We start from the raw sequence: 27994 nt of genomic DNA, 5'->3' as shown, positions 1-27994 counted from the left end.
CCCTTCTGAGATGCCGCCAGAGTCACTCAGGGTTGCACCCCGCCGTAGAAAGGGGCCACAGGCATTACGGGGAAGGCAGATGCATCAGCAGCCCCTTAAAAATCCACTTAAAATCATATTTGGTAGTAAATTCACAGCCTGTGCCTTCACGGCTCTATGAATGCTTGATGCTGGGGAAGCTTCAAGGGCACGAAGATACTCTTGGAGGAGTCAAGTTCAACTGGGAGCCACCAAGAAACATTGGATAAACTGGAGGGTGTGAGGTGGGGTCACAGCTGGGCTGGCGGGACCTGGCCTGGGCAAGGGGAGATGGCTGGGGGGGGGAGATGGAATTCAGCCCCAGGAGCAGGAACAGCCTCCCAGGGAGGGGATCTGGGAGACAAAACTGGTCAAAATCTTCGAGCAGACCTAACCCTGCTCCAAGATGAGACGAGGATGGGGAGGGATGCTTGAGCGGCCTCAAAACCCGCCTGTGCCCCAGCGGGTTTCGCTCCGAGGCGGCTGTGCCAGCAAGATGTGCCGAACCCGGCGAGTTTGGGCTCTTTTTCTTGCCATCCACCAATATCCTTCCGTTCCCGATGTTCCTCTCCTCGGCTTTGGATGCAGATCCAGCTTTTCATGTGGTGCAAACACAGTATTTCTTTGGGTGCCAAGGACTGTGTGTAACTTGTCGGCTTGGGAGTGTTTGCATCTTGGACCATAAGGGAACAGAGAACGCTGCCCAAAATGTTTACGGTATTTTTAGGCCAACACAAATCTGTTCGACGCTGCGAGTGCCGCAGTCTGAGCATCCCGGAGAGGCTGGGTGAGGCTGCGCTGACTAACGCGGCGGGGAACCGCGCCTGCAAAACCCCGGCATTTTCACGGTGGACGGACGCTACCTGGCTCAAACAGGCCAAAAAGGATATTTTTGAACCATTTCTAAGGCCTGTAGGCAACCATGTGCTGGCAGAACAGTCTCCAAACCCCACTGAGGGCAGGTTGCTTGGTCACGGCTCAACCCACTTCTGCTGTGGCGGCACATCGGTAGGAACCGGGTGGACAATGAGGCGAAAACCTCAAGTCCAAACCTCTCAAAAAGACATATTTCACAGAGAAAAAAAGGAGGAAAAAAAAAAGAGGCAAGATTTAGGAGGTAGGTTGGTTTTTCTTCCTTTGCCTTCACGAAATCAAAGCCTGAGCGAACTGTCCGCGATGTGCCAAAGGGATTCAAAGGCAGAAGTGGCACAGCCCGAGCGGCAGGAGAAGCCGATTCCTCCAGCAGCGCTTTGAAGTGCTGAAGCTTCGTGCCGTGCGAGGTCCGAGCGGAGCGGCTGCCTCTGATCTGCCCGGGGCCCTCCACGGGGCCGTGCCGCTCCGCTCGATCGCTGACGGCTCCGCAGGCGTTAATGGATGCCCACCTGTGATGGCAATAATTACCCAGCCAAGCCTTCCATTTGCCCAGGCGTAAAGGCAGCTGCCCACACGCTTGAAAAGCGACAACCGAGCGGCTCCCGCCTTCGCGGGTGCTGCTGGGGGAGAGGATGCGGCCGACGGCCGAGATGCCGCTGACACCCTCCGGTGAGCCAGATGCCCCACGCTCGAGCCCAGCACGCTCCGCCGGCGGCAGGGGTGGGGGCAAAGCAGTGGGGAGGGCCAGCGCAGAGTCACCGACAGCAAATGGCGGCTGAGCATCCCCTGCGAAGCCGGCGGGCTGGAGGAGGAGCGCGGCCTTGGCGGCAGCGAGGTTTGGACACGGTGCCCTTGGCAGTGCCGGGGTTGGTCAGACTGGACTCGCCATCCTTGGAGACCCGCAGAACGCAGCCGGACAAGCCTTGAGCAACCCCACCTACCTGCAGGGTTGGACCAGAGGCACCCAAAGGTTCCTCCCAACCTAAATTACTTTGCGATTCAGCCGCTGGCGCCCTCCTACAACCCCACCATGCATGTCTCAAACAACAGACAGGCCAACGTCACCAGCTGCACCAAGGCACCCCAGTGCAGCAGCCCTGGGAGATGCCTCCAAAACCATCCCGTGGTTTGCCTGGATGACAGGGATGCCCCGCAAAGCAAACCTGCACCTCAATTTTATGGCAGCAGATCAACACATAACTCGAGACAGCTTCAAACTCTACCACCCAGAACTGAATATTTTTGTAGGCTGATCCAAAAAGATGCAAAATCAGGCCGGCACCGAGTGTCGGAGATCTGCTCGCTCCCATCCCCGCCCTGCACCGACCTCCGGCCTCGGCTGCGGTGCCAGACCCGGCCCTGGCTCCGCAACGGCAAAGCCGGGGAGAGGACGAGCGGCCTCACCTCGATGATGTCTGCGTTGGTCCGGCTCTCGTGGGGCTCGTTGTACTCGGTGTACTTGAGCAGCACCTTGTCCATGTCGGTGCTGGCATACTGGAACAGCTTGTTGGAGTGGTTGAAGATGATGAGGGCAATCTCGCAGTCGCACAGGACGCTCAGCTCGTAGGCTTTCTTCATCAAGCCGAACTTGCGCTTGGTGAAGGTCACCTGAAAGCAAGGAGAGCCACGGTCAGAAGCTGCGCCCACGCTGCCACCGACCCAGCACCTCCTGGAGAAGAACTGGAGGAAGAGCAAAAGGAAGGGGAGGGGAGAGGGAATCTTCTGTCCCCAGTTGCCCGAGCTGGACAACCACCCCAAGCTCTCCTCTCTCACCTCCCTCTTCCAACCGGTTCATATTACCGCCTATTTTGGGATCCTCCAAAGGCAGACACTTCACAAGCACAATGATGATTATCAGCATTGGAAATCACATATTGCCAAATCAAGAGAAAAGAAATTTCAGCAAAACCCCCAACAGAGCTACCATCTGTCCAGGGGCTTTGTCTTGTTGGGTTTTTTTTTCTGTTAAAGTTGAATATTCAAGCGGCAGAGACCTCGTCCTCGCCCGCTGCAGTAACGCTGCGAGCACCCAACCCCGCAAGCCACCGAGCCGGGGGGCTCGTCCGCCCCGAAGCAGGTCAGGGTGCTGCTCCACACCACTCGCCCAACCCACCCCATCCCTCGCCCGCTCTCCTGCTTCCCACCACCCACTTCTCTTGGGAGGCTGTGCTTCCCCAAAGGCACCCCGAGCCCCCCGCACCGGGTGCTCAGCCAGCTGCCGCCTCCCTCTTGCTGTCCCCCGTAAGCTCGTCGGGGAATTTTTCCGCATTGCCTGCCCACCCGGGATCGTTGGCGCCCGTGACCACGTCCCCTGTCCTCCCCAACCTGCCCTGCCTCGAAACGAGCTGTCGTTAGAGCTAACGAGGCGTCTTTCGCAGGGCTCATCCTTGCGAGCTGGCTGGGGGACAGGACGGAGCCGGGCACGGGCTCCAAAACCCGCTCCAGACGTTGGGCTGCATTTCCCAGCCCACACTCGGCTCTTGCCACGACGCTCCTAACAGGACCCAGCTGGTGGGGAAGGAGCTGCTTTGGGGCTCTCCGCCCCGGCTGCAGCGCAGACAAGCCGCTGAAGGTCCCTCACCCTCCTCCCCGCAACGAACAGCACACTGCTGGGGAACGGCGTGATGCTTGGCCAATACCTTCTTAGCAAATAAAAAAAAAGAAAAGGAAAATAAGAGGCAGGGAGGTCATTGCTTTGCTTTAAGCATTGCTCTCGGGGGCGGAGCAGCAGCCCGGAGAAGGGCTGGAGATGAGCTGAGATGCCCTTGGGTGCTGAGAGCTGCTCCGTCGCCGCGCACGTGCACACGAGGGCTCGACCCCACTTAGGGCCTCCGCCACGGCATCGATTTTGCTGCTTTCATTTGCAGCATTGAGGGAGGAGAGCGAACGAGGCTCTCTCCTTCGCTCAACTTGAGTTAGCGGCGTTACGGTCACGGTCCAAAGAGCTTAACCCGGACCTTCCCCATCCGCACCAGTGGTGATGAGCGTTGCCGCTAGGGTGCACCCACCGGGGTCCTGCACCCACCAGGGTCCTGCACCCGGCGCCGAGCACCCATTGAGACATCCCTCCGTGCAGCGGGCGGGCCGAGCAGGGGCAGCCCTGGGTGCGCATGGTGTGGGGAGCTGCCCACCTCTCCCCGCCATCTCCCAGAGATGATTAAGCAGTAACGAGATTTGGCTCTAATCGCCTCATCCCCTGGAAAGTGCAGGGCTGGCACCCCACGCCGCCGCTCCCCACCACGTGCGCCTGCTCGCACCGCCGTCGGGCTGCGAGTGCAAGCCTTCACATTGCTGGTGTCCGCCCCAGCTCCGGCGTGCTCTGATGCACATCACTTGAGGGCCAGCGCTGGTGTCATCCGCAATTCCCCCTCCCTGGTGGCATCCCGGACCTCTCGGCCACCCAGAATCGCTGCTGCCACATGCTGGCCCTGGTTGCTCTGTTGCCGAGACTGAGCTGGCAGCACCACGCCGCAGCCGTTGCCGCACCGCATGACTTCAGGTGGGACCCAGCTGGGGTTTTGCTCCTGCAGCTCGCAGCGGGACAGGGGCCAAAACCAACCCAGGGCTCGCCGGCGCCGCGCCAGCAGCGTTTCTGGTCTCACGCCCCTGCTAGAGACCGGCTGCTCCACCACAGCTCCGGCAGCAGCCCCAGCCCGGTATGGCGTGCCTCGCTGTCCCCCGCCGAGACGGCCCCGCTGCTCTGACTCACGCTTGAAGCAGCCTGAGGAGCCCTCAAGAGGAAAACACACGGTGTCTCCGCCAAGACAGAGGGAACAGCCGAGGGCGGTTGTTTCTGCAGCTGCCGGTGCCGAGGTCGCTTCGCCGAAAACCACCTTGCCGGGTGCCACGAGCCCGCTCGGCCACCAAGATCGGAGGCAACAGGGTGAGGCCGAGGCACAAGAGAAAGGGGCAGCTCTTGGCCATGAAGACTAGAAACAAGCGTGGTTGGGGTATTGCCCTTGAGCAACGATGGAGAGCGTGGCGTTACCTGCCCCAAACAACCTGAGCAGAGCCAAGCAGAACCCGGAGCCCCAAGTCATCCCTCTACGGACGAGGGGATATTCCCTCTGCAGGTAGGGACAGGGTGGAGGAGCGTCCCTCTGTCTTGGCACCCCCGCTTCTTGCGGAGCAAAGCAAAGATCTGCCGTTTAGCCGGCCCTGTCGCACAAAAGCGTCAGCTAACACTGCCCTGCGCATCTCCCCGTGACCTGGGACAGAAACCCAAACCTTCCCCTACCGCCGTGCACGAGCCTCATCTAGAAGAATTAACCTTCTAAGTCTAAGAGGGTAATCAAATCTCATGCTTCAGGGCATAAGCCGATCACCAAAGGGGTCAGGAAGGAATTACTGCCCCACACTCGTGGGGGATTTTTGCCTTTCCCCTGATGCAGACCATATTGGCCGTTGCCAGAGTCAGCAGGCTGGCCCTGAAGGACTGATGGTCTGATCTGTTATGGCAAATCCTCTCCAGTAATTCCTCTAATGACATTAGTGACTCTTACTTGCTCTCCTCCCCTGGTTTTGGCTTCTGCTGTAATTCTGGTCTGCTCCAGGCGGGCTCGTGGTCCTTGCGCCCATGGCAGGCAAGACCTGGGCCGTGACTCTGGCCGGACTCGCCGATGCTGTAGGTTGGGTGCGAGATGCCTGGGAAGAGCTCCACCTCGCAGCGAAGGCTTTGGAGAGCCCCCGTTCAACCCCAACTCCTCCCGAGGTTCACGACGCCTCGGCGGCCCCGAACCACCATTATCGATGAAACTCCACTTGCAGAGCGAGCGGAAACGCAGGCGTCGAGGGCGGCTCTGCCTCCGCTTCCCTGCACGAGCGCCGGCGAACCCCTCCTCCTCCAGCGCATCCGCGCACTGCTCCCGCTCCCCATCCCTCCCTCCCCCGACGCAGGCAGGTGCCGCGGGAGCCATCGGGCGCCGGCGCACGCCGAGGACAGTGCACGCTCACCCACCGCGGCTGGAGCTGCAAGACCCGCGTTTCCCGTGGGGTGAAAACCCCATGCGTAATTCAGCAGCGCCGGGTGCTCAGCTCCTGGGGTGCAGCATGGGAGAGCCGAGCCGTGTCCCCCCACCCAAGCCTCGGGGAGGGGCTGCCGTGGAGGCAGGGATGGGCTGAGGATGCTCCCAGACCCTGGGTTTAAGCCAGCTTAGCCAAGAGCCTGCAGCCACGGCGGCCACGCGTACGCGGACGCTTCTCGTCTCCGATCTGCAACAACAGCAGGAGAGGAAGGGAAGGGGAATGAGATGAAGCAAGAGGGGACGTTTCTGAGCCCAGAGAGCGGATCCTGGCATTGCACACATCTAAGTGCAAAGCAGGAGGGGTTTCACCCCCTTTACTGAGGGCTCCCACTGCCGTGGCTGGAGCAGATCAGCAACCCGCTGCCCGGAGCGGCCGTTCGTCCCGAAATGTCCTCTCTTCTTGGTGTGTCCTTGCTTCCCAAAGAAAGGGAGCAGCAAAAATAGTTGACTGCAAAGCCTGCGCTGGTGACCAATTAAACAGCTGCTGCTTTGCTGACACTCAGCTTAAAACAGGGCTGGGCTTTTGGAAAAGCAAAGCGATACGTGCCGCGCTCGCGTGGGGAGCGATGCTCCCGCGTTGGGTTTTGGAAGAACCAGCCCGGCCGGGGATGCAGCTGCCGTCAAGGGAAAAACCAACATCCCCCAGACCCGGGAGCTGGGCTTTGGGGACAACATCTGACATCTGAGAGGTGCTAAAACCACGGCACCCGGCTGAGCTGAGCGACTTCTGCTGCTAAATCCCACCTGGGCTTGGCTCGGCCGGGGAGACCTCGGCAAGGGTCTGCACCTCGAGCCCTGCTTAGCCAAGCCCTGCACACCGAGGAGCGGCTCAACGCCCCCCAAAAACGCCTCCCACCACCTTGGCTTCTGCCTTTGGCAGGGAAATGCCTCTTTCCTTTCCTGAAGGCTTATACAACAGGGCTAGGCTGTGCCATCAACCTCCAGCATTACCAAATATTTTCCGTTCATCTGAACTTCTAATGGGGCTCCAGTAGCTGCAAATCCCTCTCTCCCTATGCCACGGTCAGCAGCGCCACCCCATAAAACACCCTCCAGCTTCTTTAACAACCCCTAATGCCCCATTTCCAGCTAATTATGGGACTGAACAGTGCCATGAGCAACCGGGACATTATCAAAAAAGATTTTACACCCATCCCAGCCGCCAAAAAAAGCTGCAGTGAAGAAAAACTGCAATTTTCTATTGTTTTGCTGTGGAGCAACAAACTAGTTCATGCAATTCGCTTATTTGCCACTTTTTAAGCGTTAGGGATATATACACATACTTTTTTTTTCTTTTTTTTTTCTTTTTTCTGGAATAAAAGCAGTAGAAAAGAAGCATGGCCGACCACGCTGGGGCATCTGCAGCAGTGGCTGGGCTAAAGGCAGAGGCTTGGATCTGCTAAGCCGAGCTCAAGGACCGCGGGAAGCCACGGAGCAAAGGGACCTGCCTGAAAAATCTTGTGGTTACGGGGAAATACATCGATGGAGTCATCAGAGAACAAACCTGGTCCGGCAAAACGCTGCCGCTCAGCCGGTCCCACTCAAGGAACCCGTAAATTAGGGAAAAAACTGTAGGTTTTTTCTTTTTTTCCCTTTGAGATAGGCGCGTGTATTTCTACACACAGGCACATGCGTGCGTGTCTAGGGCTTGGCTTCAACAGAGCCCAGGGGAAAAAAACCTGGACCCATATAAGTTTTCAGTTGAAAAAAAGGATAATTTGGGTTGTTTGCGTTCAGAAAAATGGATACTTGTTGTGGCTGTTTTTTATTGGAAAAACCTCATGGAAAATGTCAACTGAAATATATTTTCTGCAAGACAAAAAAAAAAAAAAAAAAAGGGGAACTAACTGGAGAAGATACTTTCTTCTGGAAAAGCATTTAGATGGAAACGGTGCAAGGAGCTCCAGGACGAGGAGCAAAGCCTGGGTGGGGGCCGCAGCTCCCCGCCACGGCAAAACGGGGCCGGTTGCCCGGCTCTGGGTATCCGCCTGAATCCAGCCCCGGTGCCGCTTGGTTTATGGGCTTGGGGGGGGCGGGAAAAAGCACCACTTGGCCCAAAATGGGATGGAAATGGGTCGTTTTGAAGCAGGACCCTTAAAATACCCGACGGGAGGAGAGCGGGCGCGGAGGGAGCGGAGAGCCGAAGGGAAAGCACCGACCTGCCGATTGCGCTCGTCCGTGATCCGCTGGATCTGGATCTTTTTTCTCCCCATCTTCTCTGGAAATCCTCACCGCACCCGGGACGACTTCGGTTCAGGGGAGGGGAAAAGTAACCCCGTTTTAAAATGTTTTCATGAAAGAGCGTGGGGGGGCTTTTTTTGTGTGTTTTTTCGGATGAAAACTAAACCCAAAAAAGCCAAAACAAACAAAAAAAAAAAAAAAAAAAAAAAAAGAGGTTTGCGTCGCTCCTTGCTCAGTTCATGGTATCCTCCCGCGTGGCCGGGTCCCGTGGGGCTGCGCCGTCAGCGGCTGCTCAGGAACCTGTGCGAGGAGAGAGACAGGAGTGAGACCCAAACCCCCTCCAGGATCCGGCACCCTCCCCGCGTCCTCCCCGCCGCCGGCACGGCTCCGGCCCCCCAGCCCAGGGCAGCTCTCTGCTCCATCCTCCCGCTCAGCTCTGGCGCCAGGAGGCTTGCAGAGGGATTTACCCAACCTGGTCGTGAACAAACCCCAAGGATGGAGCCCAAAAAACGCCCGCGCCACAGGACACGTGTGGGCCGGGCACGGCGATGCTCGTCGAGGAGGAGGAGATGGCAGCAACGAGCCTGTGAATCATTATTCCTCCGTGACACTCCAGACTTCTTTTTTTTTTTCCTTTTTTTCTCTTAATAAAGTCATAAGCAGTCGAGTGGCTGGTGATTAGCTGGGGCAATTTAAATCCGTCTCCAATTTCTGCGTTAATCTTCAATTTGGAATTTTAAAATGTCTTTATTTGATTACTTAAAAAAACCCTATAATCAGGCACAGAAACCTAATTCTCATGGGCGAGGGGAAGAAGGACTCCGAAGGAAGCCCACACAGCCTGGGGTTCGACTGGGCTCGACAACAGCCAGACGCCGGTTGTTTCCAGCGACCTGGCGGGTGTGTGGATCGACTTGGGGGTACCCTTTGGTCTACACCTCCCCCCTTGGGGCGAGAGCTGCGGGTCCCGAGGCACCCGCATGGCTCCTTCCTCAGCCTTGCTCCGTGAACCCACACCGGGTGACAGGGCGGAGGCTCAGCCCCCTCCGGGCACCCCGACGCTGAAGGCTGTACCTGGATGTACCCACCAACCCACCACCGACACAGCCCCCCAAGCCCCATTTCACCCCATTTTTTTCAGCGTGCATTGCATTGCAGCGAGGGGGATAAAGGGGGAAAACCAGCCAGTTCGTTTTTCTGCAGGTATGTTTTTCTTCTGATTCTCCCTCCCCGAGTGAATTGAAGTTGAGGGCGCCCCGTGCCAAGACCCGGGCAGAGGGAAAAGCCAGTCCGAAAATAGCTTCCGATCTGCCTCGGCTTGGCAGCCCCCAGCCCTCGGTACAAAAAGCATGAAAACACCCCAGCTTTTTCTTCTCTCCCATCATCCCAAATGACGGGAGCATCCGTGGGCAGCCCCGACCGAGCTCCTCCTGCTCCCCTCCCACCCCAGAGCACGCAGCCCCCCAGGCCCCGCCGAAGCCCCCCAGCAACCTTGGCCCCGTCCTTCGCCTCTGCATCAGACCACGCTCCGACAACAAACAAGCCCTGACGGTCCCACTCCCACACTTGTTTTTCGGGGTTCACTGACTCGTGTGCGTCACTAAATCTTTCTCTCTGCTCTTATTTTGGGTAAAATTATTCACGGCGCATCATGCTCTGGGGTTACAGTCCTGGCTCGAGCAGCCGAGAGGGGAATGGGGAGACTTTCCACCCCCAACATCCACGATTTGCTCTCCAGGGAAGACAAGCAAAAGGACAGCAAAAATCCCACCAGGAAGACTCTTTGCAGGGACAATCCATGCAGGGGTGGCATTTGCTGCTTAAATCATTATTTCTCAAAATTGGTCTGTGTCTCCGCTCCCACCAGCAAACGGGAGGGACCGTCCAGCCGTGAGCAGCACCGGTGCCGTGGCGGGATGCTGAGCCCGTGCCGGGGGATGCCCTTCAGCTACTGGTCCCCATTTTCCTTTGAGCAACCCTGGAAAGGCTGGTTCCAGAGCATCGCCAGACCCTGGGCACCGCCAGACCCAGGGCACCGCCAGTCCCTGGGCACCAGTGAGCAGGGAGTGCATGCACCAGGCTGCCACGATAGCGTCCCTCAAAGGCCAGTGATCCTGGAAGAGCCAAAAATAAAATGAGAATTTTTTGTTTCATCCACCCCAGGGCGTCCGCTCGGCTTTTCCACCACCGTGAGCCCACGCAGGAGAGAGTCCGCAGCCCCGAGGCCGGGGGCTGAGGCGAGGATTTCACACGCGTGGAGAAAATTTGGCGGAGGAGGAACTTTCCGCTGAGTTTGCTTTGCAGCTTTTCCCTTCGGAGTTGCAATTTCTTTAAACTGGCTGAAAAATATTCACCTTCACCGTCTTCAAAACCACCAGCAGCAGTGTGAAGTAGCAACAGCTCCACATCCGGGCCCAGGGCAAGATGCTAATTCTTTCCTTGTGCTGCAGCTCTTGAACAGATAAACCATCTGAAAAGACAGCGGATTTACTGTCCAAACCAGAGAGGAACTCTCCAGAAGCAACAATAAACACTGGAGAACAACAGGCAGTAAATTTAAACCAAGTGAAAGGAAACATATTTGGTTGTGGGACTTCTTCACAGGATGCTATCGTGGCCAAAAGCTCTGCGGCGTTTGAAAAAGAGATGGGATGTTTGTAGGGACGAGGAGAAAACGCCGGCGCTGCTCATCCCTGTGCTGAGCTTCACACGAGCCAGTGCTTCTTGCATGGGAGCGGCGGCATTCAAACCACATTCCCCTCCCTGTCCCGCAAATAAAAGCCAGGTTTTGATATAAATCGTCTTTTTCAACCACCAGACCACGTTCCTCCTGCTGCTCCCCAAGCCCAACTCCTGGGTCCTGGGCACGCCGGCTGGGTGGGGACCATCGTCCCAGCCTTGGGGCTTGCTGATGCTGCTTGATGAAGTCCCCCAAGGGAAAAAGGTGATTTAACAACACTTTTTTTTGCTTGTCATCGTGGGGAGAAAAGGAGCCGGCCGCGTCATGCTCTTGATCCCTCTCCCCTGCATGGGAAGGAAAACATCCCGTGGCGGGCGCGGTCCTTGGATGGGGCAAAAAGGACGGATGGAGAAAAGCACGGCACTGTTCGCTGCCCTCCAAACTCATCTGCTGGAGGGGATTTAAAACTCCTCCCTGTTCTCTTCATGTTCCCGGTGTTCAGATTTTGGGGTGGGTTTATTTGTTTGTAGGTTGGGGGTTTTTTTTCCAACATATTTTTAAACCCAGGTATTTTCACGTTTCCTGCCCAGGTGGCTGTTTCAGAAAGTCCGACCACACGCTCAAGTTTCTGATCAGCATCTGCAAGCGCAAGAAACCTGGAGAGACTCCCCGGCTCCTGCCCACCGCGCCGGCGCCGCCACTGCCTGCTCGGACCCGACCCCGAAACCATGCACCAAGCCTCCGGAGCTCCCTCTCCTCCCCCAGCTAATTGCTCGGGCTCCCTGACTGCCCACCCCAAAGCACCGGCATCACCCCTCCTCCGTGATCAGGTGGGATTTAAGCACCTAAACACAGCCAAGCACCCGGAGCGCAGGGCTTTTAAAAAGAGAAACTCCCAAGTAACTTAACATTTGGGGTCTTGGGTGGTTTTATTCACTATAATATCCCCAATCGTTAAATCATTTTTTCTTCCTTCTCAGACAGCAGCTTCTTTACCCTTAGCCTGCTTTTCCAAGGAAACGGGGCTCTCGCCACCCCGTGGTGCACGCGGGATGAGAAGGCACCCACCCTGCGCAGCGTCCGAGCCTCAGCGCCCTTCGGCGATGGGGTGAGGCGCCAACATCCCCGAGCCGCGACACGAACACCAGTGGATGGGCTAAGCCCAGCCCTTGCAAGACGCTAGAGAATCTCCGCAGACTGGTTTGCCCAAAACGTGACCCAGCCATCCTAAACCAGGTTCGGGACAGCTCAAACATCACGAGGCGGGGCCGGGCTGGGCTCAGGGCCACCCTGGGCACCCGCAGCCTCCCCGCCACGCCGCCGCCATCGCCGGCGGTACCCATCTCCACGGTGACCATCTCCACGCAGCCACCGAGCATCTCAGCCGCCGCTACACCCCGCGAGGAGGAACCGCCGCGGCGCAGGGGGTCCGACGCCATCGAAAGGGACCTGCAAACCTGCCGTGAAGCAAATCAAGGCCGTTGCATCGGCAAAAAGTCATCCCGTCCCTCTTTGGGCAGCCGGAAACCTCGGCAAGGATCGGGAAAGGGGAAATCCGGCCTCACTGCAGGGAAGCGGCGAGAAGCGCTGGGACAGAGGCAGCCCGTTAGCGCCCGCATCCCTCCCTCCTGCCCTACACCCCCTCGCACAAGGATGACTATCACAGCAATTAACACACATGCCAATTAACTACAAGCAGGTGCTGGTTAACTCTGTGCTGAGTAATTCATACCCAGCTCCAAGTAAATTGCTTTAAATTGGAGAGACGGGTGAGGGAGCGGAGTTAGCATTTTGCAAATGGGGGAAGAAAGAAAAAGCAAAGAGGAATCTCAGCTGGGAGATGTTTTTACAAAACAAGGAATTTGGGGGTGCTGAATCCACAGCTCCCAGAGCTGGGCAGGCAGGAGAGTTACTATCTCCTCCAAGTCCTTATTTCTGGATTTCTTCCCCCAACTACTTGGATTTCCCACCTACTTCACCTATTTCTAACCGGTCCCACCTTGGCGTTGCACGAGCAGCAGGGTTCTTTGCACCGCTCCGTCACTCCTCCCTTTTCCAGTTCTACTAAATAGCCCCATATTTCTCTCTGCGCGAGGAGGGGCACGTAAGAGTCTCACATCCACTTTCTATGGCCATTTGCTATTTTTAATATACCTTTATTGCATCCCTTTTTAGTTGCCTCCTTACTAAAGTTAGCCGTGACACGGCCGCTCCTCTCGAAGGCGACGGTATTAAGCCATCCTTCCTTAAAACCCCACCTTGTAAAGCCTTGTGCTCTCAGCCCGGCGTCAGCTTAAATAAACCAAACGTTGGCTGCGCAGCTGCGAAGCGAAGATCAAAAAGACGAATCCCAAAGGTTTAAGAAGATAAATAAAGGCAAATAAATGCATCCTTTCAAAAAAAAGTCTTTTCCTTCTGAGCCTTGCTTCTCCCACGGGCTCCCCAATCCACTCGTGCCTGTGCTGAAATACACGCTAGAGCCAGCGCTACGAGCGACGGCAAAATCGGGATGGGTTCACTGCGGCGCCGGTTGGAGGGACGTTTGCGCCATCTCCATCCCCCAGCCCGAGGCCAGCGCCACGGGGACGTCCTCGGCCGCAGGGAAACCTGCGGGAGCAGCTTCAAAGGTCAGTCGGAGGTTGGAGGGAAAAGAAGGGAAAGGGGAAAAAGACGACAAACGCTCGCCTGTGAACACGCTGGAAGGACCAACGTGGCTCATCTTATGGAGGAGCTGAATGGGAGGGTGCCTGATAGCGGCGTAGAAAGTCCCCGACTGAAGGGAGAAAGACAGGAACCCAGTCCAGCCCAGCCGCCCACTCTGCCCAGGCACCGGACGCTCTCGCTGCGGCACAAACCCATCCTTTACCCAGGATTTGCTGGAATTCTCCCAAAGATGGGTTTATCCTCCATGAAGCGAAGGGGCTGACTGAGAGTACCAGGAGAAGGGGTCATCCCAGCCAGGCATCCTCCCCCCGGGGAACACAGCACCCAACAGGACTGAATTCACTGAACCCAGCCCAGCAGAACCAACATTTTGGGGGGGCTCTGGGTTTACCCCCCATCTTGGAGCATCTCCGGGCAAGGCGGGCCACTGCAAGAGAGCTTCAGCGCGCAACCTGTCGGCGCACGGGTTACAAGGTGCAGGCTTTGCCCCGTCTCTCTACCCACAGCAGGAGAGAGCCCATACTGGGGAAACGCTGCTGCGCTGCAAACCAGCCCGCGAGCTCAGCCTGCCATGGGAAGTGGTTTACACCCACCATCGGCGTGATGGCGCACCGAGCCTCCGCGGAGCCCTTCGCCTCCCCGCGCTGGGGTAGGGCCATGGGGAAACAGGCCGAGCGCAGGGAGGGAGCGATGATGCTCTGGAGGTGACGATGATGCTTCGGAGGTGGCGAGAGCAGCCCCACGCCCCGCTGCAATGCTCCCCCCGCCGCAAACTCGCGGCTTTTATCAAGACAAGCAGTTGAGTCAAGGCGCGACGTGGCCGCGCTGCCACAAGGAGCAGTCCGGCAGCACCCGCGCAAAGCCCGGACTCTCCACCCGCTGCAAAAGAGCCTTAAAGGCAATTGCAAATAAAACAGCAAACCTGCAGCGGAGGTGTCCGAGCCTCGGCCCGAGGCTCCCGGCACAAACCAACAGAGCCGCTTCCCCGCCCGCGGAAGGGAATCCATCCCTTAAGGATATGGATTTAGCTCAAGTCACCTCTTGAACCCGACTGTTTAACTGCAGTTCTTGCCTTCCTGTTTCCTTTCTCTCTGACGGCCGGCCCTGTCTTTTGTGACTTAATTGTTGTTTTTTTAACATATCCTCCACGCTGACACCAAGGACTTTTAGTTTCCCTCTTGGTGGCTTCTGGATCTGCAGGACTGGCTTCCTTCTCCTCTGCAGAGCCAAGGAAAACCCCCTTCCCTAAAAATCTGTTGCCTGTAGTCATGTTAATGTTGCTCTTCCTACCCTGTGAAGCCACCGGCGTGGTGCTCGCCGTCATCCTACCACCAGCCAGAGGCCGCTGACGGACCAAGCCGGCTCTGCTGCGGGATGCGGGGTGCAGCGCCAGCAGCAGCAACCCCAGCTCCCCTGGGACGGATGCACCCAAGGGGAGCTGCATCCCCGCGGGGACGCCCGTGGCGTCGCAGCGGGCAGCGAGGGCAGATGCCTGCGCTTCCCCAGCCCTGCTGCACATACCCATGAAGGACTCCAACTCGCCAGCATAGCATTGTTTAGCACCTCTTTATCTACAAACCGAGATCAAAACCACACAAACATGCTAAAGTCTCCTCCAAAGCTTCTATTCTGGTTTCAGGATGATGCTATCTGGGTTCCTGTGTCGAGCCTCCAGATGCAGGCAGGGGGAGGGGAGAGGAAGGCGGCCGAAATGCGGCTCCGGAGCAAACCTCCCGCTCGGAAATGCAGCTGCAGGGCCCTGCTCGGCCGAGCCCTCCGTGGGGCTGAATCCTGCTCCCCCAGCAGGTGCAAATCCAGCATCGAGCTGCAATTTCTCCTGCACACCTGACGCCCGCGGGAGGGAACCGATTTCCCCAGGATCGGCAGCAAAACCAGCAGCTCGGGTCCTCCTGCCTGCGCAGGATCCGTCCCGCTGGCTGCAGGTACAAACCTCGGGAGGCTCGGGAGAGTAGAAGCGAGGCTGGATTCAATCAGGCCCCCGAGGAATTTGAAAAAGACACATATATTCCTGACCCAGATTCAGGCGCTCTCTGGAGAAAAGCAGATGCCAACCGTGCAGCCAGCTCTGCCGAGCTGTAACAAAACCACGCGCCGTGCCAAGACCAGCAGAGTCTGGGGGGAGGGAAAAAAAAAAAGCACAGCCCTTAAATGATGCTGGAGAACTGGCGTTTGCCTCTGCAAGGCAGGGGTGAAAGAAAGGATTTTGAGGAAATTATTAAACCGGGGTTGATTTTCTCTTCCCCTGCAGCTCGTGCACCCGTTTGCACCCAGGCAACACCCACCAAACAAGGGTGACCGCCCCAGTGTTGGCGCAAGGACTGAAGGCACCGCGGCAGCACCCGAACCAAGGGACCCCGGTCCCCCGCGCCGTGGCTAGCCAGGGATGCCGTCACCTCCGGCACCCTGGGAGCGCACCCCGGGCTGGGGCTGGGGGCTGCGGAGGCTGCGTGACGGCGGGCACGGCCGGCCACCTTCCCCGCGCCGCCGGCACGGCCAGAGCCAGCAGAGGCTGGAGGGGACGTGGGGGAACCGGCAGGAGAAGGGAGGCTGGGCAGGAGCCCCAGGCAAGGTCACCGGCAAGCCCGTGGCCCCGCTCCAGGGAGCCATCGGTCACCCCGTGCCAAGGCGAGGCCTCCAGGAGGAAAAGCCCGGGGGATGAGGGCAAGCGGGGACCCACAGCCCCTCACCCTGCGCCGTTCCCCGGGCGGCAGACGGTCCTTGCTCCCGGAGGGAGATGCCGCAGGGACGGACAGGTGGGGACACTGCAGGGCACGGCGTTAAACTGGAGGGGTTGGACACCCCCTTGTTAAAGCAACCTTTAAAGCACCCTGGGAACAGCAACGTGCAAAGGCTGATGCAGCCGCCAGAAAAGCCCTGCGACCTTGAGCAGTGACCTTGGCGGTGCCATCCGCATCGCAGGGGTCACCCGTCACCCCGAGCCTGGCTGCGGTCCCGTGGGCATGCACGCTGAGCCTGGGGACCCCGCCAGCTCCGGCACCCCGCTACGGGCACAGCATCCCCTTTCCCAGCCAGCACCAACCCCGTGCACGGGGCGGCCCTAACCCACCTCCATCCGCCCTCCATCCGCAGGGAGGAGCTGGGGACCCCGCGAAGCCGTTCCCCTTCCCTCCTGTCCTCTATCCATCACCAGCTCCGGAGCTGGAGACTGGGGGTAATTTTCCCCTCTGCACTAAGTAGGGTTTTCTAAATGAAGGGAAGCGAGAGCCCATTATCCGGCTCCGTCGCCCACCCCCACGGCTCCCTGCAGGGCATGAAATAACCACCTGCCAGCTCCCCATAGCCCCGCGCCGCGGCAATGATATCGCAGCTTCCCCTGTCACTATTGTCAGAGCAAAATTTAGATACCTGGTAATGAGGAGGTTTAATATGACAGATGAGAGGTTGACTCATTAAAAAAAAAAAAAAAAAAAAGAGCGAGGAGGAGAGAGCTGAATTCAGGGCCAGATCCTGCGCTCGTAACTCAGGAGGCTGTCAAAGTTGTCCCCGTGCTGGTGGGGAGCAGAAGCAGCTCTCGACCCCAAATCAGACCCACGGCGGGGCCTTTCGCCAGCGCCGAGGCCACAGGGAGGAAAAGGCAGGGATGCAGGGGGAAGACGTGGCTACTGTTTTAGGGGTCACCCAGCCCTGCTCCCCACCGAGCTGCCTCCCACCCCCAGCGCAGGGGGAGCCCAAGAAAAGCCTCGGCACCTGATGGCAGCGACGTTTCGCTTTGAGGGTGTTTTTCCTATCGAATGGGAAACTGTAGAGCGAGATGCAAACCTGGGGCGAGGGCAGCCAAGGCTCCCTGCATCGCCAGACCCCGACATCGCCCCCCATTTCCTCGGGCACCCCCCAGCCCGAGGGTGCACCCCAGGGCGCTCCTGTCCCCTGGTGCAGCCCAGCACGGTCCCTGCTGCCAGCAGCCTCGCTCCAGTCATCGGAAGGACGTCGATGACTTGCAAGTCCCAAAATGCAACATGCCAGAGGGGGACAACCGCTGCCTTCAGCTCCTGCACGGGGGGCAGGACCCCACCACCGGCACCCAGGAACTGGGTCCCTAGGGGTGGCTCAGCAGCGTCAGGAGGGCGAAACCCTCCCTGCAGGGAATTTAGGGGCTCTCCATGCACGGGGATGGGATTTCCCCCCGTAGTAGAGGGGACAAGTCTCTCCCCATGGCGGATTTTACCCAGGGGAAACTCCATGAGACCCGACTGCTGCTCCAAGCCACCCGCGAGAGCGATGGAAACCCACGGCAGCCCCACGGGACGTGGTGGAGAGCGAAACTGTCCCGGGGGAAACACTCCTCTCCCCTCCCATGTCAACGGGATGGGATTGGGGAGGCATCCTCTGCAGCCAGCCAAGGGCATCCTGCGGTCACCTTGCCTTCGCCCAAGGGCAGCGTGGCACAAACCTCCATCCCCATCCCAGCAACACGGCCGGGGACCCCGCACGCCATCCCCACCCAGGAAGGGACACCCGAGAGCCGCTTTGCAGACCCTCCGGCACCCAAAGCACAGCGCAAGCCGGGGCTGCCGAGAGGCTGGAGGTCCCCAGTGCCATCCCGGAGCTCAGCCCTCAAGCATGATCCTCCCTCCCAGCAGCGCCGTTCCCAAAGGCTCAGCCCTTCCCCAAGGGCCACCGAGATCTTTCAAACCAGCCTCCCAGAACCACCTCTTTTCTTTTTTTTCCACCCCCAAGCACTGGTGAGTAATAGCAGCAATGCCAAAAGTCACGGGGCTGCTGGTTTTATTTGCATCTACCAACCGCTGACTGCATCCATGCCCAAAGCAGCCGCCACATCCATCGGGTCCAAAGACACAAAGGCAACGTAGAAGCAGATGTTGCTCCTGCATCGCCCCATCCCACGTGCATGGTCAGGGTTTACCTGTCCTCAGCTCCCAAGGCAGGGAGCACTGGGCTCTCCAGGGGCTGCAGGGTCCAGCATGCCTCTGGGGCGCAGAGGAGCTGGTGAAACCAGGAGCTGCCCATCGTTGGGAAGGGGATGGTGGTCACCAGCTCCACCTGACCATGAGAAGAAGGATAAAAAGCAAAATTTGCCACTGATATGGCAATGCTGAATACTGGGAGGGAGCAGAGCTCGCCAGAGAGTCCCTTGGAGAGGTGGATGGGAAAGATCTGGCCAACACCACCAGGAATGGGCAGGACCAGGCTCCTGCCTCCATCCCAGTGCTCAGACTCAACCATCGCAGCTCCTACCAGCCCCTGGCACCTCCAACCGGGAAAGAAAGCCACAAAACCTGGCGCCCTGGCCACCTGCTTTGCTCAGAGGCGGACCTGCCTATCCACCTGCACGTGCCCCCACCATTTCCACCCCGAAAAAATGGCTTTGCTCCATAGCCACAGGGTCATGTTCAGAGCACGCTGCCTCCTAACAGCTGGAGACTTACCACTGGACATGGCTATTTTCTTTTTAATAAAGCAAACAAAGGTCCACAAACAGCATTATTTATTTGGGACTATAACAGCACCACAGTTTGCAAGCAGAGGTGAAGGTGCTGGGCACGAGGAACCCAGCAGAAGGAGCCGTCCCTTGGCCCCAAGAGCTACAGCCCAAGTGCTGTGAGAGAACGAGCCACCGAAGCGCACCGAGAGGCACGGACCGGGGTCCGGCCGCCCCCAGCACCCAACCCGAACTCGCTCTACGCGAACGGGAGGAACCCGGACAAGATGCCACACAGCAAAAATGGGTTTAACTTCCTCTTCCACTAAAAACAGGGCAGCTCCAACGCAGCACCCAAATAACGTTGCATCAGCTGCCACATCTGCCGCTGGTGCTCCAGGAACCCCTGATCCGGAGCCCGGGCGTCGCACTTCTGGAGCACCCCGGGGACCACAGGGCACCCAGAGCAGCCAAATCCAGGGCGGGGGGACGATGACACACAAACCAGCTCACTGTCCCTCGTCCCCAGCGTGACTCACAGCTGCAGGGACTGGGGGATGCCACAAAGGCTTTGCGGTCCGCTGGGACGAGATACGGCCCCGCTCCCCCGCCTCAGCAGCAGCCTGCACGCACGGCAAAAGGCTGACGAGGGACGGGGCCCGATCCTCACCCTGCACTCACCAGCAAGGCGGGTGGGGGTGAGGATCGGGCCCTGGCTCGTCAGGCGGCCGAAATACAGCGAGACAGCTGGCTCTCAGCTGTTGCCGCTCAGTCACAAGACGCACATTCTAGACACAGGTGCACAAACCCTGTCCCACCCGCTCGCCGGCGCCGGGGCCACCGAAGCAAGCCAAGCTCTTGCCCGCACCGATGGGCACGTCACCCACCAGACCCGCTGGGTGATGGTTCCCGTTAGCAGGGAGAGGGAGACTCATCCACACCCCATCCCGGGACGCATCCTCCGGGAAATTATTCTGTTTTAAAAGGGATTTTTGTTTTTTAACCCACCCAAAACTTGTGTTTTAGCAGGGAGGATTTAGGCGGGGGGTGGGAGTCCCCTGCCGCGGTCCCCAACCGGTCGAGCCCCTCTCCGCAGCTGTGCCAAACGCCCCCGTGCCGGAGGGGTGATGATTTCGGCCAGCCCTGGGTTTTGGGGGTACGGATGCTGCCCATGTGCCCACCTCGGGCATCCCAGCCAAAAACAGCGGGGATGCTCAGGAGAGCGACAGGGATGCCCAGCCACTGCGGGAAACGCCAAAATCGGGCACTTTCGAGAGGGGGTGAGACATCCCGGGCCTGGCACCCTCCAAGCTCCGGCGCCGGAGCGCTGCCGGCACGTGGCTGGGGTTGAAGTCGAGGGCTTTGGTTGTGGTTCCCAGCCCGGGTTTCCAGAGGGATGGCAGGGAAGCCAGTGGGATGCTCCTGAGGCACAGAGATGGACCCCAAGGGCAAGGCGAGAGCTTGGGAGCCGTTGCGAGTGCAGGAGCGTCACACCAGTCACAATTCCTCTTGGAAAAGGGAAAATATCGGGGGGGAAAAAAAAAACAGAAAATGTGGGTTTTTCTGCAGACTTGCAAAGGGGGCGAGAGAGACGGCGTGGTTTTTCAGAAGGCACGAGTTTGCACGTAGAAATGAAAATATTTCAGTCAAAATTTCTGGCTGAAGGGTGGGGACATAAAAATAAATGAATATAAATAAATAGCTGCCCAAATCGATTGTTTGCCTGAAAGAGGTGGAGGAAGAGGAGGAGGAAAGGGCTTTGCAGCCATTGTTGCCCAGGGCAGTATCGTGGGCAGCCGCGCAGTTTTAAAACTGGGACCCTGCCACGGGGACGAGACCCGCAGCCCCAAACCCCGTCCCCAAATGGGGCCAGCCCCGCTGCGATGGGGCCCCCCGAGCGGAGCAGAGAGGAGAGCCCGCTTCGCCCAGCCCCAGTGACCGGTAAAGGGTTGGGCTGAACCCAAATACCCTCCAGCCCCGGTCGTGTTCAAGCCACCCGTGAGCATCGGAGCCAGGGCAGCGCACGAGCGGTGTCTTGGGAGGGAAACACTAAAAGCACTGTGGAAGGATGCCACCCTCCTTCCTACAGGCTTTGCACCTTCATTTTCACAGAAGTGAAAAATATTATCAGCGTTATTAACTCTAACCCCAGGCAGGATCCGGGCAGTCCCGGCCCCAAAGCAGTAACAGCGCAAAACACCCTGCAAAAAAAAAAAATCACGATGGCAAAAGGTTTTTCTAGGATGAGCCAAGCCCAGCGGTGGTCCCAGCCCCTCCACATCCATCCCTCGTGTGGGACGAGCCGGGCCGGCCTCTAGAGCAAACCAAACATTTCTGAAATAGCTAAGGGAGGAGGAGGAATGGGAGGCAGAGCCCCGGTGCGATGCTCCTGCCGATGCCCGATGCTCGGGCGGGAGAGGCGCGCGGTACCCAGCTCACCTCCCCGCACAAGCCGCAAGCCCTGGCCGAAAGGAAACAGCAGCGAGCAGGAAGGTGTTAAAAACCCCCTGAATCCAACCTCAGCGGAACCACAATAAATAACATCCCCAACACCCGAGTAAATACGGTGCGCTGCTCCCTGCTCGCCTTCCTGTTTGCTTTCGCAGATCCGGGCTGCGACGGCCACCTCCAACTGCTGGCTCCGTCCTGGCGTAGCAGAGCTCTGGCCGCGGCACCCTCCACCCACATCAGTCCCCAGCACCGTCCCTGCACGGGGGACCGTGGGCGCGAGCTTCCCCAGAGCGCCGGATTTTATCCCCCGGGGAGAGGCACCAATCCTGCATCTGAACCTGCTGCGTTTTCCTTGCTCGTCTGTTTTTACTTTTATTTTAAGAGGAGGAAATCCCGGCCCACCCCTTCCCCGTCGGTGAACCATGCCCGCCCTCCGTGCCTCAGTTTCCCCCTCTCTCCATGCAGCTGATCCTCCCAGCGCGGGAACTCCCCCCTCTGCCCAGACCCCCCTCTCCCTCCCTGCCCAAGCAGCCCTGGATAAAAAGCAACGGGTCCTGATTTATGGGCACTTTTATGCTTCACCATGAGCACAAAGGGTGGGGGGGGGATAATTAGAGGCACACTCACATCGAAGGTCTGTGTCAGGAGCAAAAAGGGGGTCTGGGGTAAAACCCCCCGGCAGAGCAGCGGCGACCGCAGAGGCTGACAATAGCTAAGGGCTCTAAATTTGGCACTGGGCTCCGGCACCGGGCTCTGTAAGGCGATCGGGGTGGGGGTGTGCTGGGCTGTTTATTTGGCTCCGAACTCCGCACCGACACTGCAGCGTCACCCTTGTTTAAAAAAGGAATGAAAAGAGGGGGAAAAAAAATCAAAAAAAAAAAAAAAAAAGAGGGGGGGGAGAAAAGTGCACGTATATGTTCAACAATAACAACACAATTAAAAAAAATCAAGAGAAAAGGAGCCGGGGGGGTGGAGGGGGGGGCAATAAAAGGAAACCCAGTTGGGCTGGCAAGGTTTAAAGCGACGCCTGTTTTAAAAAAAGAAGTTGCTAATTTTAACTCTCCAGTGGAAAGAGTGAGAGGTACTCACAGGAGACAGGGTGGCTGCGTCCTTCTCCACGTCTGCTGCGCGCTGAGGGCCGGGAGGAAGCGCGCGGGATGGAGCCGCTGTCCCCGCTCCAAGCGGCCGCCGCGGCCCCCGATTCCTCCGAACCCCCGTTCGGGGCGCGCCGGGGCGACTAAAGGGCAGAGGCAGATGCGAAGGCAGGAGGAGGTGGTTAAGCGTGCGGCGGGGGGGGGGGAAGGGAGAGGCCAGAGCCGCTCGCTTCGCGAACAGCTGCCGAAAGCAGCCCCCGGGCTCGCTTCCTCCGCCGTCCCAAACCCGGGGACGCGGCGGGATTGGGACGGACCCCCCCGGGCGCAGCGGGACCCCCAGGGAGGACGAGCCCCGCTGCTGGGTCAGCACAGTCAGATGACATTTCTGTGCGGACATTTCTGACCAAGCTGGCTTTTCCCCAAGGGAAAAGGGCTTTGAAGACATTTTTTCTCCCCCCTTGGTGGCAAAATAGCAGATGAGCTCAGAAAACCAAAGCGCAGGGCAGAGCCGTGACCACGAAAGGCCACCCAGCACCGCGGGGAGTTAAAAGGTGACCTCCAGCAGCACGATCACGTTTCAGCAGCCGCGCAGGCCGTAGGCAACCGTCGCTTTACCAAACCCAAGACCCCACCTCTCCCAAACTCAGAAAGTGGTTTTACAAGCCCTCCTTGGAAATAGGGAAGATCCTGATGGATGTAAACAGGCCAGTGCTGGGGGAGGCGGCACGCTCATGCCTAGAGGCTGGTGGGAGCCCAGGAGCTGCGAACTCGAGTCTCCACCGGCATTAAACCTCCAAGAGAACGTGATGCAAGGCCTTAGACAGCAGAAGAGCAGAGCCAGTGACCCGAGGGCTCTTCCCAAGCACCTGGAAATCAGCCTCAGGCTGCAAAAAACCAAATCTCATCGAGAGAAAAGCCGGCTGGCACAGACCCTGCAGCTTGCGCATGCGGTAACAGACACGTGATTTACCGAGCACGGCTGCCGCGAGACGATGCAACCGTCTTCAGGACATGAAAGAGTCAATTCAATTAAGGTCACAGGCCCTAGAAGAGCTTTCTGCAGCAGACGCGGTTGGGCAGAGAGAGGTTTTCCTGGTGCGCCTCGAATGGGGCTGGCCTCAGGAAGACAAAATGCCTATTGATCGCGGGCAGCGATGCTGCACGTCGCAGGACGCGAGGACGTGAGGACGTGGCTTCGTCGGCATTAAATTGCCCGGTGCTGGCTGTCGCACGCTTCCAAGGCACGGTCGATATTGCTCCTCTAATTGCTTCAGCTCCTGTCACTCGCAGAGTGAAGGGGACGAGTTTCAAAGCAGCCCCTGGAGATGCTTTTCGAAATCCTCCTCCCCAAGTCGCAAAACTTAATGCGCCGCTCCTTGGAGCGAGCAATTGTGCAGCTGCAGAAATCACTAAACTGCTCCTCCCCTGCTCAAAACTCGGTGCCGGCACCAGCAGCAGCGCGGGGCTTCGCGGGAGGATGCTGCCGACCCCAGAAACTAGAATTTGCGCGAGCCTAAAAAATAAGGAGCCGTTTTAACTGGTCGATACGGAGTCGGTGGAGGCGAGCAGCCTCCAGCAGCCAGCAGAGATTTGGGGGAGAATGCGTTTACAGAGGGATCCTGCCACCGCCCACTCGCACGCGGGCAGGGGGACGGGACGTGCCTGGTGCAGCGGGAGCGCCGATGCTGGGGAGCTGCGGAGCGTCCCGCCCTCCACTCCCACACCCCACAGCAGACAGCCCCATCGTTCCTGTGCTCCATTTAATTATTCATGGCACTAAAAAGCGTGCCCCATGGCTGGTATTTATGTGTGCCCAAAGGGAGCGGGCCGGAGCCGGTCCTGTATCGGCACCCGGCTCTCTGCCGCAGCACCGTGCTCAGCCGAACCGCAGCCGGACAGACCCAGCCCAGCCGTCCCGGCCCTGCTCTCCTCCAGCACGCCACGACCCATCGCCGGAGCATCACCGAGGTACGGCGGGGCCCTTCCACCCGCTTTCACCCTGACGCAAGCCTGTGGAGCTGCTCTTGGCTTCTATCAGCATAACCGATGGCAAGACGAAGCCCTTGGGCCTGACCTTGCGGAGGAAACGGCGGATGCTTTCCCCGTCTCCCAGCACCGAGCCTCCAAATAAATTACCTGCCCCCTCTCCGGCACTAAAAAGCCATCTCAACCCAGCAAAACTGCTCGCTAAGCAGCGACGGCAGAGTCCCCTCCTTCCAGGAGCTGGGCTCGGATTATTTTTTAAATCTTTCCTTTTATTGATTTCAATATCAGGTACAGAAAATACATTACACGAAACCGTAGAGCCCTCATAAAATGGGCCCGCGGTGTTGTCTCTACCACAACCTCACTGCAGACGAGGGAGAGGCAAACATTTACTGTAACAGCAATAAACGAGCAAAGAAGGTCGAGAAGGGACAAAACCCGGACACGGGGCCCTCTCCCAACGGCACCTTATTTCTGGGCAAATCAAGGGACAAAATAATAGGGTGTTTGGCCACAAGTCTCGTCCACCCAGAGAGAAACCAGGGCAGGAAAACCCTCTTTTGTGCTGATACCCCCGTTTTGCAAAAAAAAAAACCCAAACAAACAAAAAGCCCAAACCACAGAGCCCCAAATCAGTGCCGGGGCTGGGATCTGACAGAGCCGCGCCAGGCGCCGAAGGGGAAGATGGGCTTTGGAGGACGGCGGAGTCACCTGCCGTTGGGTACGGGGCTGCAGAACCTCGTGCGGGCGGCACCTCCCTGCCCCGTGCCAGCTTTGGGGACTCCACTGCCTCGTCCCGCTCACCTGGACCCCCTTGCGCCCGCAGCAAGAGCGGGGTGCGCAGGCAGGCAGGGTGCTCCCCACCTCCCCGCCGGCACCACGACCCGCTGCGCCTCCCGCCACCGGATCAGAGCTGTAGGGTGACATCCTGCACCGATTTGGGAGTCTGAGCCCCTGAGCTGCACCCAGCCGGGGTGACCTCCTCGGCCCCAGCCCGGAGCGGGGAGATGCATGGCCCGTGGCAAGCGAGCTCACGGGGGAAGGCAGCGAGAGCCCCAGGGTTGGGATTTCCCCCCCTACCTGCTACGCAGACTCCTGCATCTTCTGCTCCTGCCAGAGGATGAGCTGCGGCCACTGCTCCTCAATCAAACTGCAAAGAAAAAGCGAGCAGCCATCAGTCTGAGGGGACAGAGGCAAGGACAGGGCTCCCCACACACCCCCCCCCGAGCGCGGCCGGCCAGAGGGGACAGCGAGGGGCTCCCGGTCCCCCTCCGCAGCAGCCCTGGCCGAGAGGAGAGGAGCCCGAGGGCGCCCCACACTGCCCCGATCCCGAGCATCGCTGCAAGGGCTGCAGCGGCCGGGTGGAACCTTGTCGGGCTCCTGCAAGGCAAGAAGGACCCCCGAGCCCATGAAATGCGGAGAGCATCCTGGCGCCCGCAGGTGGGGATGGGATACGGGAACCTGCGGGCCCGCAAACGAGAGGGGGGGAAAAAGGAGCATGAGACACAGGTGTAAAGAGACCAGGGGGAAAAGGAACGAAAAAGAGTTCAGGAATGAAAGAAACAACGAAAAAAAACCAGAATTATCATTAAGGGGTGGGCCAGATCCAGCCCAGCAGCGAGTCGTTCAAGGTTTCAAGCGAACCTCACGATCTCTGCGAGGGCCCTCATGCGCGCGGGGAAAAGCACCCACCTGCGCACGCGGATGCTTTCTCCCAGGGAGCGCAGCCCGCACGCTTGGCCCCAAGCGGCCCTCGCCGAGAGCCAAACGCCGCGGCTCAGAAGGAAGCGCGGCTCCTAAATTCATCTCCCTCGCCACAGAAAGATGGGAGGCGAAACGCGGGGCAAAGCGCTGCAGTTTCAGCCAGCCTTGCGCTGGTTTTTCAGCTACCCGCGGCCGTCTGGCGTGGGACGGTGCCTCCCCTGCGCAGAGCCTGTCCCCCACGGCACGCTCCCGCAAGCGAGAGGAAGGGCACTTTCTCCCACTGAATAAAAGGGAAACTGAGGCACGGAGGCCGGCACCCGGCTCTCCGAACGCGCCGCAAGCTCCCGCTCCCGAAGCCGAGCTGCAGCCTCACCCCCGGCGCCTGCAACAGAGCGAGGAATTGTGCTCGGCTTTCCGGCGTCCTCATCCTCCGCTTCAACCACAAAACCAGCCTTCCTCTCCCCGGCTGCCTCCCCTCCCACGGCCAGCTCATTTCCTGACATTACAAAATTCAGCCTGAACAAAGCCGGAGCGAGGAGCGCGTGGCTCTGGCCAGGGCTGCACCTACTCGGGGTACAAGCCAGGGTACAAGCAGTTTTCCAGCCTCCCAAGAGCACCAAACCTCGTGCCGCACGGGCTGGGGTCCTGCGGGTGGACCGGGCGTGGTATTTCCCAGCATCAGGACAGACGGACGAGTCCGGCTCTGTCACCTCCACGAAGAGAGAGCAGCGGGGACGAGGATGGGGGGCTCCCACTACTGCCCCTCCTGCGCCCATTAATGCCCAGACCAACCCGTAGCTCGCCCCCAGGACCACCGCTTTATTTCCCTTAATAAAAAAAGGGTGTCCCCCACGCGGGGACAAGGACACCCGCAGGAGAAGCGTCACCTTGCGAGGGCCACGCTCCCAGCTGGGCCGAGGGGCAGCACTACCCGCGCTTCTGCTTTCTGCCTTGTCTCAGCTGCCAGCTCGGGGGGGCAGGCGCTTCTCTGCAAACACCCACCGTGCCGGGACCCGGCGTTAGCGCCCGCAGGGAGCGGGGCCGCTGTTGGCTCCGAGGGGCGGAGAAGCAAGCGTGAGCGAGGCCACCCTTGCGCCAGGAGGCTGCATGAGACTGGCACCCACGCTACGGATGCCACCCGCGGTGTTCAACGCAAAGGGTCTCTCGACGGGCTCCTTAAAGCCCCCCTCGGTGTACGAGCAGCTCTTGCTGGCCTCAGCACTGCAGCGCCTTGCGGGGCTGGTGGAAGAGCACCCACGCTCCCCGCCACCGCCCGGGCGCGGGGCTGGGCTGGGCGGAGGACGTGCGAACACATGGCTCAGGTCTGTGGTCCCTGGGGGGGCTCCAGGCCAGCTCCACCCTCCCGCTGGGGTGCACCAAGGCCACGTGGCCAAGCAAGACCTTGTACGTCTGTACACGGAGGTGTCCCCAATCGCTGGGGGATGCCAGTAGACGAGCCAGGATCATCCCCGCGGGCTGCAGCATCCCCGCTCGCCGCCCACCGGAACCCAGAGCCACGCGCCCACGGTGCCAGTCCACACGGCACCGCCACGGGACGGCCACGCCACGTGCTGCGTACGCGGACCCGAGTGCCGGCAGCAAAAATATCCCCGTGGATCTTGCAGTAACACCCCCGGCTGCCGGAGCCGACTGGGCTGTTAGGGCGATGACTGTGGGACAACACCTGATCCCACGCAGCCCTCGGCCGCGTCACGGTCCCCAGATCGTGACAACTAATGGCAACGCCTTTGGCCGAGCCGTTCTGGCAGACCGGCTCCCCCCCATCGCCATGGCAAGGTGGGAAACCCTGGGGGGGCCAGGATCGGTCTCAGGTCCTGACAGAGCCCACGCACTCCCCTGCAAGGGCCCGATCCCAACCCAGCGCAGGGGCACAACC

General features: G+C 59.2%; 1 protein-coding gene across 11 annotated transcripts in view; it reads right to left on the bottom strand.

Moving 5' to 3' along the window:
• The window catches only part of MEF2D (myocyte enhancer factor 2D), a 78658-nt gene that overhangs the window by 27175 nt on the left and 23489 nt on the right, over window positions 1–27994 (bottom strand). For 6 of the 11 annotated variants that reach the window (XM_075075362.1, XM_075075364.1, XM_075075354.1 and 3 more), the window contains exons 2-4: window positions 25474–25543; window positions 8075–8396; window positions 2296–2499 (exon numbers count right to left, since the gene is read on the bottom strand). In XM_075075362.1, coding sequence (XP_074931463.1) covers window positions 2296–2499; window positions 8075–8128 — 258 coding nt within the window. In that variant the 5' untranslated portion in view covers window positions 8129–8396; window positions 25474–25543. Of the gene's footprint in view, window positions 1–2295; window positions 2500–8074; window positions 8397–10450; window positions 10473–14362; window positions 14452–22402; window positions 22534–25473; window positions 25544–26470; window positions 26491–27994 lie in introns of those variants that run through there. The other 5 variants (XM_075075356.1, XM_075075359.1, XM_075075358.1 and 2 more) reach the window with 5 other exon arrangements.

Source organism: Phalacrocorax aristotelis, chromosome 25, assembly GCF_949628215.1.
Source record: "Phalacrocorax aristotelis chromosome 25, bGulAri2.1, whole genome shotgun sequence".
NCBI lineage: Eukaryota > Metazoa > Chordata > Aves > Suliformes > Phalacrocoracidae > Phalacrocorax > Phalacrocorax aristotelis.
The sequence above is the reverse complement of the archived record's forward strand: the minus strand, read 5'-3'. Positions and strand labels throughout refer to the sequence as shown.